Source organism: Carlito syrichta, unplaced genomic scaffold, assembly GCF_000164805.1.
Source record: "Carlito syrichta isolate Samal-C Ts95f unplaced genomic scaffold, Tarsius_syrichta-2.0.1 Scaffold311979, whole genome shotgun sequence".
NCBI classification, from domain to species: Eukaryota; Metazoa; Chordata; class Mammalia; order Primates; family Tarsiidae; genus Carlito; species Carlito syrichta.
This window is the reverse complement of record NW_007256075.1, coordinates 20,303-36,237: the sequence shown is the minus strand read 5'-3', so window position 1 is coordinate 36,237 and position 15,935 is coordinate 20,303. Positions and strand designations below refer to the sequence as shown.

General features: G+C 36.8%; 1 protein-coding gene across 3 annotated transcripts in view; it reads left to right on the top strand.

Moving 5' to 3' along the window:
• The window catches only part of KTN1 (kinectin 1), a 91,767-nt gene that overhangs the window by 64,273 nt on the left and 11,559 nt on the right, over positions 1 to 15,935 (top strand). For 2 of the 3 annotated variants that reach the window (XM_021718237.1, XM_021718236.1), the window contains exons 31-40: positions 966 to 1,003; positions 2,671 to 2,761; positions 4,950 to 5,036; positions 8,608 to 8,697; positions 11,578 to 11,658; positions 12,434 to 12,523; positions 12,653 to 12,745; positions 13,782 to 13,853; positions 13,994 to 14,077; positions 14,239 to 14,322. In XM_021718237.1, the coding sequence (XP_021573912.1) occupies positions 966 to 1,003; positions 2,671 to 2,761; positions 4,950 to 5,036; positions 8,608 to 8,697; positions 11,578 to 11,658; positions 12,434 to 12,523; positions 12,653 to 12,745; positions 13,782 to 13,853; positions 13,994 to 14,077; positions 14,239 to 14,322 (810 nt within the window). The remainder of the gene's footprint in view (positions 1 to 965; positions 1,004 to 2,670; positions 2,762 to 4,949; positions 5,037 to 8,607; positions 8,698 to 11,577; positions 11,659 to 12,433; positions 12,524 to 12,652; positions 12,746 to 13,781; positions 13,854 to 13,993; positions 14,078 to 14,238; positions 14,323 to 15,935) is intronic. The other variant, XM_021718238.1, reaches the window with a different exon arrangement.

The window sequence follows — 15,935 nt, the reverse complement described above, 5'->3', positions numbered from 1 at the left end:
CATGTTTTATTTGTAAGTTTTTCAGATTTCCTATAAAACAAAGCAATTTGCTGTGCCATAGCCAAGATAAAATAAAACTTATGAAGTATATACACAAGTACTATATCAATTTAGATAGTAGTGCAGCACTGTTTTGTATCTGTGTGTATGTTTTCTGGTTATAGTAGTTTCATTTGGAAGATTATAGTCATCAAGGACTATATACGCTTACATATTATGTATAATTAACTTTTGGTTGTATGTGAGGAAATTAGCATTCAGTTGTTTTTCTTTTAATTTCATTTAGTGTTTTTTGTTTTTGTTTTTTACTTTTGGAAGCTTAACACTGTTATGTAGTAAGATATGAATTGAACAGCATAAAAATTAAAGGTATTACCTCAGTACTTTGCACATAGTAGGAAATTGGTAAAATACTGTTAAATGAAGAGTTTGCTTAGTATGTAGTGACAATGAAGATTGGATTTAGCATTCAGTACATTTTATAAATTATGTGTTTTTATTAAAATTACTGGAGTAAGCCAGGTGCAATGGCTCATGCCTGTAATTCCAGCACTTTGGGAGGCAGAAGTGAGAGGATTGCCTGAGTCCAGGGGTTTGAGACCAGCCTGGGCAATTTGGCGAGACCTTGCCTCTACAATAAATAAAAAAATTAGCCGGATGTGGTGGTGCATGTCTGTAGTTCCAGCTACTTGGAAAGGCTGAGGCAGAGAGATCGCCTGAGCCCAGCAGGTTGAGGCTGCAATAGCTGTGATTGTGCTACCACACTCCAGCCTGGGTGATACTTCACCTCAAAAAAAAAATTTTTTTTTTTTGCTGGATTAAAGTCAAGGTGACTGGCATATGGAATAAATGGTATTTTTATTTTTATTTTTGGTGTTGTTTCGTTTATATCTGAGAAGAAATTTAGGTTTTTTTTGGTCTTCTAAAAAGCTTTATTTTGAAATAACATTTAACTCTTTTAATAGGCATCTTCTTTTTCCCCTCAAGAAGAATTATTAAAAGTGTAAGTAATATGTTTGAGTCATGGTTTGGGAAGTGGAAAGTATTTTTATGTGCTTAAACATTTTTCAGATAAGCAATTTATTGTAACTGCAGATGGTCACCTAATTTTCACAGTTCTATTTGTATATCTTGCACTGTAGATTAGTAGAGCTTAGCTCTGCCTTTGGCTGAGTAAGGTGACTTTTTAATGGTATTTAGATTCTTTGGAATGTTTTGTTGAAGGAGATGATTGTTTTTAGGCATTAGAAGACATCCAGTCAAATGAAACCCTACCTTGAAGACTTTACTAGATCACCTTCGGTTATCTGAATTATCCTGAGTCTTCTTTCTTCTAGTTATCATTGTGTAATCGAATTTTGATTTAACTTCATTTTTTTAAGAAAATGTGTCGTCTTTATAGTTGTCTCATCTAAGGAGAACTTTTTTTACTGAGACATTTTTCTTATCGGCCTATAATTTTTCTCTAATAGGCTACATTTCGGGGCATGCCATTTCAGATAAATGAGTGTATTTAAATATTTTAAATTCAGCCATATTAAGTGTGCTAATAGGAGATGTAAGGAATCTCAGTGTTTTTTCATCTTGGCCTAATACATACATACGTGTGTTTATGTATAAAGACATTCCTTTAAAAGTGTGAAAATAGCTCTTAATTTGAGGGCCATAAAAACCAGTCTGTAGGCCTAGAGCCCTAGATTACCAACCCCTTATATTGTGCTTTGTTCTTAGGGAAGAGCTATTTGTGTTCAGCTTTCTATCCAGCCACTTACAACTAGAGCATAATTTGATTGTGAGTCTTTGACATTGCTTTCTGCATTTCTTGGAAATAATTAATTCATTGAACAGTACCAGAAAAAAATGTGAAACTTGAGATTGGTATGAAAATGACAAGGAAGCACCTAGCTCACTTTTAGTGTTTAGTACTATTGTTGTGGATTAGTCACTGAGTCATAACTGACTTTTTTGCCTTCTGAAGAAATATATATATTTAAGGGACTGTTTCTATATTGGTTTTAAGTCTTCTGAAAATTGCTACTGTACTTACCCAGGTAAAAAGACTACAACAGTTCACATATTCATGAACTGTGTCTTAGGGGATAAGATTTCTCTTTAGTACAGACCTCAGTGTGTCATGTTTTTTGTAGAAAGGTATTTTAAAAATCATTTCTGAGCCAGGCTTGGTGGCTCAGCCTGTAATCCAGCGCTCTGGGAGACAGAGGTGAGTGGATTGCCTGAGCCCATGGGTTCGAGACCCGCCTGGTCAACTTGGCGAGACCTCATCTCTACAATAAATCAAAAATTAGCCGGGTGTGGTAGCGCGCGCCTGTAGTTCCAGCTACCTGGAAGGCTGAGGCGGAAGGATCGCCGGAGCCCAGCAGGTCGAGGCTGTGGTGGCCGGGAGCGTGCCACTGCGCTCCAGTCTGGGTGATGGAGTGAGACTCCAATTCAAAAAAAAAAAAAAATCGTTTCTGAAGTTAAGAATTCATAGGATGTACTTTATATGGTAAACAATTGCTAAGCTATTAAGTTAATGCACCTTTCAAAGTATCATTTAGTTGGGTTTTTTTGTTTGTTGTTTGTGGTAGTAACAAATGTTCATAGGTAGGAATCTAAGTTGTATTACTCTTTACCTAAAATTTGGCTATATGTATTCATATCCTGGTTTAGAATTTCAGAAAGAGAGAAAGAAATAAGTGGTCTCCAAAATGAATTAGAGTCTTTGAAGGATGCTGTTGAATACCAGAGGAAGAAAAACAATGTAAGTAAACCTTTATCAGAATGAAACTTTTCACATAGAAATATGGTTCAGGGATTTTTAAATTTGTATCTACTTTTACTTTAGACTTCTTAATCTTTGTAAGAAAATACTATTGTTTTGTGTGTAGCTTTTGGGGGGCATTATTGGTGTAATCATTTAATTGGAGAGCAGATTATTTTTTAGTAAGTGAAGAACCCAATTCTTACACTTCTGAATATCATTCTAAATATTGTGGCTGTAATTATTATACTTTCGGTTTTTTAACTAAAAATGCAGTTGATTTTTTGTTGAACTTTTTTTTTTTTTTTTTGAGTTGTCGTCTCACTCTGTCAAACCTGCGGGCTCAGGCAATCCACTCACCTCAGCCTCCCAAAGCACGGGATTACAGGCTGAGCCACCAAGCCCGGCTTTTTTTGAACTTTTATTTGGAAAATTATTTTTTCAGCTCAGAATTTTAAAATCAAAGGTATTTCCTCTTACTTAGATTGGACTGGTCTGCTTGTAAACTAAAAGTAATGCCACTATTCAAATCCAGTATGGTCAATAATTCTTTTCAAAGCCTCCTGAAACCTCTTTTTTGCTTTTAAACTAAGAGGTGGTTCGTTCATATTTTGGTAATCAAAATGTTAGAGGCCCCAGAACCTGAATAAATGTATACTTAAATAAGAACTGATAGTGCTTTAAGAAATACAAACTCTAATACTTCTGAATAGATAAACAATGCATTTAAATGAATTTCTTAAGTTTTCTGATATCAGAAGGTGACACCTATAAGTAGAATCCAAGCCTTCTTGCTAGAAAAGGAATTTTTACACATAAAAAATGTGATTGCTATGACTTGAGCAAGGCTAAAATGTTATTGCAATCTAAGGGGGTACTGCTAATAAATGGATATGTATTTTCTATTATAAGTCAAATTTTTCAAAGGCTATGTTAAATTGTTAATTTTAAAAGTTGGCATTTTCTTGCACTCCTGAGTTTGTCAAAATTAGGTATCTGAATTGACCTTTGTGTGTTTGTGTAACATTACTAATAGTATTGCTTAGCCATAAAACTTGAGGTGAGCTTATCGATACACTGCTAACATCCTAGCTGTCTTTTATTATCGGGATTCTGAGATCAGGAGGGCATGGTAATGCCAGTCTAGTACAGCAACAGTGGCAGCAGTGCTGGAGGCATTGGCTGTGTGAAAAGAGCCAGGACACTGGAGTCCAGCTGATTGCAGCGTCCGGCCATTCTAGTTCTGCCCCTTCATTTGCTGTATGTACTTGTCCATGTTTCTTAACTTACTTGAGCGGTGGTTTCCCCAACTATAGAATGGGAATAAATACCTCATGGGATTGTTGCAAGGATGAGAATTTGTGAAGTACCAACTACAGTGTTTGGCACATAATTAAGCATTTAATAAATGGTGATTATTGGCTTTTCATTTTGTTGTTGATTTTTGTCTGTTTAGATTTTTAATTCTGAAGAATGACTGAATTATAGTGCCTATCTTTATATTTGCTAATGAAATGCTGTTAAAATTCAGATCTTTCAGATCTCAGTTTTTGATGACCTCTGTTTCTCCTCCAAAAGAAGGCGTTTTCTAGCTTTCCGGCCTTGCCTTTTGCCTCTGTCAGCTAGCTCATTCATGTCAGATTGTTTTGTGGCATAAGCATTTGGCCACAAAGATACAGAACACAGTGAGTTAGTACAGCGGTCATAAGTAGATTTGAAACGTGTTAATTGTATTGAAACATCATTAGAGAAAAAGAGAATTATGCTGCAGTGGAAAGTGCCATGAGTGATATTAGGCCTTGTCTAAAAATCACATGAGGAACCTTTTGTAATTCTTTTATATTTGTTTTGTCTTAATCCTGTAACGTTTGGTGTGCCTGAAATCATACTTGCAAACTTGGTTTGTGTGCTTACTTTTGAATATTTTCTTCTTTGTCATATGTGCACAGTAATTATTGTAAAAGCTGGCATATTTGGTGTATATACTAAAACATAGAAAGTGGGCATCTTTATTTTCTCATTCGAACTCTAAACATTGCTTTTTATTTTTTGCTAATTTGCATATTTTCCCATGGAAATAATTTTGCAGTAACCAGCATTTAAATGCAGTGCAAAATACTGATGAAGTAAAAAGCGTAACTCTTTCAATAATGGATAAACTGAAATCATTCTTTCTAAAAATGATTAGGACCTTCGGGAGAAAAACTGGGAAGCAATGGAAGCATTGGCATCAACTGAAAAAATGCTGCAGGACAAAGTGAACAAGACTTCCAAGGTTGTAATGCTAACTCCTAGAAACAATCTGCTGAACAGAGAAAATCTGCAGCTTGTCTTAAAATCAGACTAAAGCATTTGATTTTGCTGCAATTTAAATATAAACTCTCCTTGTCATCCATATTTGTCATCTTGACCATTTTTGCTTTTTCATCTACTCCTTGAAGCTTTAATTTTGGGCATGCTGATTTGTTGTGATTGCCTAATTGTTTGGGCTTTGTTGGGCACTACTTTAAACTGCAGAGTCTCAAAAGACCTTTGTTAACCTCTTGTTAGACAGTATGTACCTTTTGGGTTTGTTAAGAGGACCTTTGTGAAAACTCTGAACCAAACAAATCTAACTGAATTAACAAACATTTGAATGTATAGGATGTACCATGAACTGGATTGGGAGTGGCATACCAAGTTGTCTCAGATAAGGTGGAAAAGTGAGAAAAGTCTTCTTTGGGCGTGTTGCTGGGGATGATTCATTAGAGGCGGTGGACTCAAACTTTCTATATTGGATAGTAATGACATACGTGTAATGTTCAGTGTGGAATATTAGTATTAAGGAATAATTCTCTTGACCATAGGGTAAAGTATTCCTGAAATATATTGCCCCCTCTGACTTCAAAACAGTGGAGGACATTCTCCTTGAGCTTAGGTTGTTTTGATGGGTATGAAGATTTCAAATGAATTGTAATTGAGAAGTTGTTTGTAAAGATTGGAGAATTGAGTGTGCCAGTTCAGTCAAGTATTTTGAAAATTCCCACGAAGAATAAATATGGAACAGGCATATTGAATTTTACATAGGTAAAGAAAAGAACCTATGTGATGCATTTCAGCATTCTTAAGGTGTTTTGTGTGCCAAGATAATCTGTTGATTTTTAAATGTCTTAGTGACAGTTGAAGAGCTTTTTTTAAGCACAGCATAGTTTTATAATTTTTTTTTTAGCAAGTATGTTTGTAGTTACAGTTCCTTTAGTTTAACAGATTTGTATTTACCTATACTTATTCACTTGGCTGTAATTTTAACTGAAACTTGAATTTGAGATAGCTGGCAGGTATTGGGACAAGAGAAATTTAGATCAGAGAATAGAAGAACCTAGGTCAGGTAGGATATTATTGTTTCATTGCGTATGATTTCAAATGTATAATTAGGTCTGTCAGCATTGAGAGCATTGGTATAGTTTCTGGTGTTTTTCTAACTTTGCTTTTTTTCTGTTAAGCGCTACCTTTTTATTTTTATATTGTTAATTTGACTGGGTATCCAGACAGTGCTAATCATGCCATTCATGCAAGAAGTTATATGCCACTTGCATTGGCATTTTGACATATTATGACTCCAAAAGAAAGCTAGAATTTATGTGCATGATGCCATCTTGTAGCTAAACATCTGCAGAGAATAGAATTCAAAGTCTTCCATATTTCAATGGAATTTAGACAGCCCATAGACAGTGTAGGTGTAAAGTGACGTTGACTGACCCAGTGCCATAAATTGTGCTATAAGAAGGAACTGTGTGAAACACTTTAAATGTTTTAAATGCTGGAAATAAGCAACAGTCAGCTGATCTAGAATGTAACAGAGGATGACATACTGTCTATCCAGGATGTTTTTTACGTAGCAAAGACTGAAGGAGGTCACATGAAAGATATGCTTTACTTAGATAAAGTTGATATGCAAATTATAATCAATTTTCATTATTAGATCTTTCCCAGATGTAAGCGGGGTTTGGAAATTGCTGTCTATAACCAAACTACTGTGTCAAATGAAAACTTTCTAGGTAAATTTGTTAGTATAGAATAAAAGTAACTTCTGGGCTGGGCTTGGTGGCTCAGTCTGTAATCCCAGCACTTTGGGAGGCCAAGACAAGTGGATTGTCTGAGCCTGCGGGTTCGAGACCAGCCTGGGCAACTTGACGAGACCTCGTCTCTACAATAAATTAAAAAATTAGCCGGGCGTGGTAGTACACGCCTGTAGTTCCAGCTACTTGGAAGGCTGAGGTGGAAGGATCGCTGGAACCAGCAGGTCGATGCTGGGGTGGCCGTGAGTGTACCACTGCACTTCAGCCTGGGCGACAGAGTGAGGGTCCAACTAAAAAAAAAGTAACGTCTTATCTTTGTTGCTCTGTTAGACACTTATTTCCTTTAATTAGAGTCTTTTGTCCTTGGTAAGTTTCAGAAAGCTGTTCTATGGTGTCTCCTTTCCTATAACTGATTTTCTTTAAAGATTCCTCTAGCACTTCTCTGATCAAATGATAAAAATTACCTCTTAATGTCTCCAAATGACAAATACTTATTTTCCTTGAATGAATATACCTTATTTTATGCAGTTAGGTGTATTGCTGAAAATTCGTGAATGTTATCAAATGATTTTGAAAATACCCCATGAAAACACTTACTTTAAAAATACTGCATAATAATAATAAATAAATAAATAGAAATACTGCCAGTATTCCTTAATTAACAGCTTTGTATTTATATAGAATATGTCAGAATCTCTAGCTTTTTATTGTGTAAAATTAGATTTTCACTTGTTGGATTTCGTAAAATGAAGTGCGTGTACTTTGAGTCAGTAATTGATTTCAAAATTCACCTCTAATTGACATGGGAAAGATATGGTTGAGATGTTTCTAGCTTGCTTGCTGTCCTGTCACCTGCTAAACTTTGAGTGTTGTTTTTAGACAGTTTTCTTGGCTTGGTTTAGATGTGTATTTTTATAGTTGTCATTTTTAATCCGATAAAGATAGATAGTTTGAACATTAGATTTTTTTTTTTTTGCGTGTGATCAAGTCTTACCCTAATTTTGACAAACCATGGTTTTGTGTCTATAATTGATATCCATTAGACTTGGATTTAAAATCAGAAAATTTAGACTTACACATTGTAGTATTTGCCTTTAAATTTACAGTTGACAAGAGTCTATATACGAGTGTCAGAATTAGCCTTAATGCTTGGCATTAGTGAAGTGATATGCCATTAGTTTCTCCTTGTTCTCTCCTTTTCCCCATCCCTACCATTCATCAGATTTTGATGGTCCTTTCTGCTTTGGTTTAGCATGAAGATTTTCACCTGACCTTGAAGCTGGAAATATAAAATTTGCCATTTTAATCCCATAACATTATAGTCCATCAGCTACTCATTTTTTAGTAGAAATTTAGCAGTCAGTAAGCCTTAGTTATGTTGCTCCAACGTATATTTAGTATAGATGCTTTGTAAATTTTTTGACTTTAAGAATTCTCTTTGTGTGTGTGTGTGTGTGTGTGTGTGTGTGTGTGTGTGTGTGTGTGTATGCACACGCGCATGTTTTGAATTGTTCCTGGAGAGGCAAATCACTTGATTTCCAATGCCAAGGAAAGTGTCCATATTGCTAAAACATTTGCCATGTAGGATGCTTTAGAGATTTTGCAGATTTTTTCTGTAGAAGCATTTTAATATCTTAAAATAGGAAATTTTAACATTTCTCAGTATTAAAGTATTTTTTAGACTGGCTTTTTCTCCCCTGAGAATGTAAAAGATGATAGCTTTTTAATGTTTTTGTTTTTCAAATTCTGTATTCCTGCAAGTTTAATTTGGTTCATCTTTTGCTTTAGGAAAGACAGCAACATGTAGAAGCTGTTGAGTTGGAGTCTAAAGATGTTCTCAGAAAATTATTTCCAAAGGTGTCTGTCCCTTCTAGTTTGGTAAGACTGATTTATTACTTTTTAACATGACATCGTTATTCAAGAAAGATGTGAACAAGAGCCATCATTTGCACTCTGCACTTGATTTCAGTAATGTACTGATTTCTTAATCTTTCCCATTGTTAACCTAAGGTGCTTTTGAGTAGTTAAGATCTGTAACTTGGTTCAAAACTCATTTCTGTGTATTCACCTGATACCTTTGTTGTAGTTTATAAAATTTACATGTGAGACATATTATTTAGAGAATTATAAACATATTTGGGAAAGAAATATTTCTTTTTTTTTTTTTTTTTTTGAGTTGGAGTCTCACTCTCTCGCCCAGACTGGAGTGCAGTGGCTGCTCCCGGCCACCGCAGCCTCGACCTGCTGGGCTCTGGCGATCCTTCCACCTCAGCCTTCCAAGTAGCTGGAACTACAGGCGCGCGGTACCACACCTGGCTAATTTTTTGATTTACTGTAGAGATGAAGTCTCAGATTAATGGTTAATAAAATGAATACTAGGCCGGGCTTGGTGGCTTAGTCTGTAATCCCAGTGCTTTGGGAGGCCTCGGCGAGAGGATTGCCTGAGCCTGCAGGTTCGAGACCTGCCGGGCAACTTGGCGAGACCTCGTCTCTACAATAAATCAAAAACTAACCAGGCATGGTAGCATGCGCCTGTAGTTCCGGCTACTTGGAAGACTGAGGTGGAAGGATCGCCGGAGCCCAGCAGCTCGAGGCTGCGGTGGCCAGGAGCGTGCCACTGCACTCCAGTCTGGGCTACATAGTGAGATTCCAACTCAAATAAATAAATAAATAAAAAACGAATACTGTAATGTTCTTGATGGCTTCATGCAAAATGGAACTTGATTTTAAATTGTTATTTAGTTTTAGTAACACTTCATTTCTTAATGTATTTGATATATGAATATGTTGTTTACATTTTAAAACTCAAGATTTTGGTAATCTGTTAACTTCCTCAAGCTAAAGTTATTTCTCCAGTTGTCATATAAATTGCCTATTTTAACTAAATAATAACAACGCATTGTAGTTTGTTTTAATCAGGGACCAAATCAGATCAACATATGACTGGTTTCTTTTTATTGCACTGGTTCCCCTCTATTTTTCAGCAAGTTTTACCCCTCCTTTTTTTTTAATCTGGTGGTTTGAAGACATTGCTGTTCAGGATGTTCCTCTCCCCTTTGTGTATCCCACAAATTGGTAGTCAGTAGATTCCTGATCAAATTGAGGCTCAATATTTTGGGGGTAGGATGGGTAGTATGGGACGGGGGCAGGACCACTTCCCAGGTGGCGGTGTGCACTTTCACCTGGAGATTGGTAATGTCTGCTTGTCTTCCTTGGCCCATGGAAGCTTATTTAGGCTGGTTACTGACTCCTTTTGACATAATACTGCTAAGCTTTGATCGCTTATATGCTTTATGGTATGATGATGCTCCTGATTGTATGTTTCCTATCTCACACTTGGAATCAGCTGTTTCTCCAAGGAGTTCTGACTCCTAGCCACAGGTGCTAGGTGTGGTATAAGTAAATTTAGTAACCTGTTTAAACAAATAGCCTTGTTCAAGTTTAGAGTGTGAGAATGTTAAATGGAGTTTTTTAAATAGCTAATTTGATATTAAAAGTATTGTACTATGGGTTGATATCATCATCAAGTTTTGTTTTTTATTTTCGTTTGATAGTTTATAGAGAATTCTAATTCAGCCACATAAGTAAAGCTTTATGTTATAGCAGTTAATAGCAATTTCTTGAGAGTTCCTTTTTTGTTTTTCCCCTCAAATGTAACTAAACCAAATACTTAGAGGAGAATAAGAAATTTGGTTTAAAGTGTCTAACAATGGGCCCTGAACACTAGTCACATGAGCTCCAGGGTGGGATCAGAGGCACTGCTAGGGGAAGGAGGACTGGAGGGCAAGGAAGGGGCACATGGTAACACAGTAGGTACTTGGTCCACCGCTGGGGGAGTGAGAGCCATCTAGAAGCCCAAACTTCATGTGCATGCAGCTGACTTAGGTAGCAAATCCTTACTTGTACACTACAACTCTTGAATCTAACAAATATTCTTTATTAGAGTCTAAAATTCAGATAAGCATAAAAATTTAGAATAATTTGTTCTGAAATTTGGAGTAATTGCTAAAGCTACAATTTATACATATTTACATCGGCTGGCTTGTCAGCGCAAATTGAGCTTCTCTGGATTTAAACAAATAAATGTGTATGTGTATCATTTTTCATTATGATTTAAAGATACTTTATAACATATTTTTTTATTTGAATGAAATACTTTCAGAATCTGTGGAGCACCATCATAGAATTTGAAATCCTTTGAATAGGACATCGTCAGTTGAATTTTTACTTTGTAAACTCAGAATTCTCAGTTTTGAAGAACTGTTTCGGGGCAACCCCTTCGGGTCCCCTCCCACTGTGGGAGCTTTTCGTCCTCTCTCAGTAATTCCTGCTTTCTCACTTTAAATACATACATACATACGTATGTACATAAGTAAGAACTGTTTCATCTGAAAAACTGTTTTGAAAAATTATTTATTCTGGGTTTTCTGTGTTCTAAAAATTGAGGCCATCAGTCCTGCTGCTAGTAAGTGGTGGAGGCCAGGTTTGAACACAGGTTTTCTACCTGCAGCTCTAGACTTCAGCAGCAGAGTTCTCTGTCGGGATGGATAAGATTTTATTTTGATTGTAGTACACAGATATATTCTTAGCATTTGTTTTCAAGACTGGGTTATGTTTAACTCACTCACTAGTTATAATCTTTGAAGTTTCTAGCAGAGCAGTGTTTGTCTATGTAGGTTTCTTAAATGTTTGATCTATTTCATTTTAGATTTTTTTTCTTTCGGAAATTGATGGTTTTTTACTTTTCTCCTCCTACAGAGCTACAGTGAATGGCTGTATGGATTTGAAAAGAAGGCAAAAGAATATATGGCTGGAACTTCAGGTTCAGAGGAGGTTAAGGTAAGTTCAAGATATGAACTCTGTATTTTAGTCAAACATAGAAAAAAGTGAGTACCCCACAAAACCATAATAAAAAATATTAAAAAAAAAAAAAGAAAAATGAAAGTTTGTCTTCATGAGCTTGGGAAAAATAGGTTAAGGATCTTTTGAGAAAGCGTAAGACGGTGGTTCATTTGTGTAAATTTTTGTGGAAATAGTATACCTTCTTTGCTTTTAATTTGTGCATAGCTAATGTTTACTATTCTTTAACTTGGTATCTTAATCATTTCTAAAACTGGATATTTACCCCTAGTTGGGATAGGTAGGTAGGATCTCAGTGGTTTGTCAAAGTGTCCCCAAATACATCATTAGATATGTTCAGAAACTGAATATGTTTTTATGTTTGCCTACTGAAATTGGATTATTACTATTATTATTTTTTTGTACCTCAAGTGGCATGGATAAAATCCTCCTTCCCGTGTATGTAACATAGGCATTGTGACCTGATTTCACATAGTTCTGCTTTGATTTTATCACCTGGCTACAGAGTAGCAAGCCTATTTATAATATTGTTTAATATATTTTGTAGTAAACAGACTTAAACAGTTTTATTAGTAGAAACCAAGTGAACAAAAAGGTAATTGAATTTCATTGCTACCTAGAAAGACTGAAATGTAGTGTTTTCTTATAAAACAGTTTGAAACTGTTTGTCATAATTTGCCATTAAGTAGTGAAACAAATTTGAAGCACAAAACTTTCTGGTAAAATTATAGCATTTTTATTTCATTCTTTGCAGGTTCTAGAGCACAAGTTGAAAGAAGCTGATGAAATGCACACATTGTTACAGCTAGAGTGTGAAAAATATAAATCCGTCCTTGCAGAAACAGTAGGAAATGATTTTTAATCTACATTTTGACTTTATTTTTAAATCATTAACTCATTCCTTCATGGCCTAAATAGTTTATCTTGGCATTAGAACGTGGATTTTTCAAAACAACTATACTTTTGTCTATAGGAAGGAATTTTACAGAAGCTACAGAGAAGTGTTGAACAAGAAGAAAATAAATGGAAAGTTAAGGTCGACGAGTCACAAAAGACTATTCAACAGGTATTTACAAAATACAACTCAGATCTGTGGTTCTCCGAGCGTTGCTGGGCCCAGATCAGCCGCCGCAGTGTCACCTACGAATGTGTGAGAAGTGCGCACTTCGGGGGCCCAACCCAGCTACCGAATCCAACATGCATGGGGAGTGGGGGGCAGCAGTCTGTGTTTTAATGAGCCCTCAGGGGATCCTGATGCCCACCCGAGTTTGAAGATACCTGGCTTAGAGCACAACTAAGGAGTAGTGACATAGAGTGGTATAGTGTGCGTTCAAAATTAGTTTTAAAATATTGATATTGGACTCACGCTATAGAATTCTTTTTTGGTTTTAATTGTGTATTCTTTTTTTTTTTTTTTTGGATTGGAGTCTTACTCCATTGCCCAGGCTAGAGTGCAGTGGCATGCTCATGCCACCCCAGCATCAACCTGGTGAGCTCCAGGGATCCTTCTGCCTTAGCCTTCCAAGTAGCCGAAACTGCAGGCATACGCTACCATGCCCAGCTAATTTTTGATTTATTGTAGAATTGCCTGGGCTGGTCTCGAACCCACGAACCCAGGCAATTCACTCCTCTCGGCCTTCCAAAGGTTGAGCCACCGAGCCTGGGCAGAATTCAAGAAAAAGTTAATAAATTGTTCTGTTGTAGGACCTGAATGTTATTGTGCAGTCTTAATTTTTCTCCCGTGTACTTGGGTGTGGTAAAGAGTACCATCTGGTACTTATTTTCTTGGGCCAAGGTGTGTAGAATTCAGAATTGATGATAGTACTACATTAATGCATTTGGGCGTTAAATACAGCTAATTATCAGTTAATTGTTGACAAAAAGTTAAGCACTTTAGCTGGGCCTAATATACAAATGGAGTAGGTTTTGACAACAATTTAAATCACCTGTGACTCATTATTAAGGTATTTTAAAATTCAGTATGACTTTAAATGAGATGCACTTCAAAACCTCTGAATTATCTTTTAATTCAGAATTCTACAAAGTAGAAATGTCTATATCCATAGTGGTTTACTTGGTCATTTAATTGTTTCACATTTCAGATGCAGTCATCATTTATATCTTCAGAACAAGAGCTAGAGCAATTAAGAAGAGAAAATAAGGAAATTGAAAATGTATGTTATTTGATTGATTGTTACAGCCTGTGGACTCAATTTTTAGCATTAAGAGTATTCATAAGTGTCATAACTTCCCATTGTGGGGAAACATGAAAGGAAATCTTAAATGTGTTATCTTTTTCTTCTTGCATTGCTAGCTGAGAAAAGAACGAGAGCATTTGGAAATGGAACTAGAGAAGGCAGAGATTGAACGATCTACCTATGTTACAGAAGTCAGAGAGGTACTTGTAACAGAATTTTTTCAAACTTACTGATAAATTCAAATTAAGTTTACAACAGAGTGATATTTCAGTCTAAGTTGTTTGTGGCCGAGCTTCCGAGTAGCCTACAAAACGTGGGATATCTTAAGGAGATCAATCTTAAACTCTAAACTTCATTGCAGCTGAAAGATCTGTTGACTGAATTGCAGAAAAAACTTGATGATTCATATTCTGAAGCAGTAAGACAGAATGAAGAGCTAAATTTGGTAAGAAGCTTGTCCTCCACTGGGTATCAAGTAGGCTCTGAAAACACTTGTGTTGACATGGTGGAGAAACCATCCAAACTTTTCTTCTTTGCTAACATCTTTAGCTTGGCATTTTTTAAATTTAAGATAATCTTCATATTCTGATGACTCCTAAGATGGTCCTTCTTTCCTTAGCTCCTAACAACGGCATGTGTGGCTTCCAACTCTGTTTTTCAAAATTTTCTGTTTTTAAGAAGGCTAATTTCTCAAACAGCACTGTTTTCAGTGACTAAAGAAACAAGACAAAGATTGGCAGAGTTATGAGGTTTCTCTTCTTACACTTTCATAGTTACTGGGCCTCTTATTTTCTTTTCTTTTCTTTTTTTTTTTTTGAGTTGGAGTCTCACTCTGTCACCCAGACTGGAGTGCAATGGCCGCTTCCGGCCACTGCAGCCTCCACCTGCTGGGCTCCGGCAATCCTTCTGCCTCAGCCTTCCAAGTAGCTGGAACTACAGGCGCACGCTACCACGCCCGGCTAATTTTTGATTTGTTGTATAGATGAGGTCTCGTCAAGTTGCCCATGAGGGACTCGAACCTGCAGGCTCAGGCAATCCACTCACTTCGGCCTCCCAGAGTGCTGGGATTACAGGCTGAGCCACCAAGCCCGGCCAGGCCTCTTACTTGCTAACCTGGGAGACTATTATTGAAGGTAAAAGATAACGAACTCTTTATGCAAGGGCAGTCATCTAATCCAATTTCTAATTTTAACTCATCTTGGTATAAATTATAAATATCAAAAAGCTTATTAAATTCTTTATCATCAGCATATTATTTAAAGCATAGTAATACTAAAAGTGTAGACTCTGAGATAAACAGATAAAAAGTACTGGCCGGGCATGGTGGCTCAAGGCTGTAATCCCTGTACTTGGGAGGCCGCGGTAAGAGGACTGCCTGAGCCCAGGGGTTCAAGACCAGCCTGGGCAACTTGATGAGTCCTTGTTTCTACAAGAAATCAGAAAATAAACCAGGAGTGGTATTGGGTGCCTGTAGTTTCAGCTACTTGGAAGGCTGAGGCGGAGGGATTGCCCGAGCCCAGCAGGTAGAGGTTGCAGTGGCTGTCAGCGTGCCACTGCACTCCAGCCTGGACAACAGAGTGAGACTCCCAACTCAAAAAAAAAAAAAAAAAAAAAAAAAAGATATAAAGTACCCTGTATTCTGATTCTTAAAGTTTCTGGAAATTTATACTGACTGCAACAAGCTTATCTGTCAGACAGATAAGACTGTCTTGTTCTGTTTCAAGCAGCAATCATTATGTCTTCCTGTGAATTAAAAATTGCTGTAGCATGGGATCAGATATTTTTTCTTTTTTTGAGTTGGAATCTCACTCTGTCACCCAGACTGGAGTGCAGTGGCCACTGCTGGCCACTGCAGCCTTGACCTGCTGGGCTCCGGCAATCCTTCTGCCTCAGCCTTCCAGGTAGCTGGAACTACAGGTGTGCACTACCTCGCCCGGCTAAGTTTTTGATTTATTGTAGAGATGAGGTCTCGCCAAGTTGCCCAGGTGGGTCTCGAACCCGTGGGCTCAGGCAGTCCACTCACCTCAGCCTCCCAAAGCGTGGTATTACAGGCTGAGC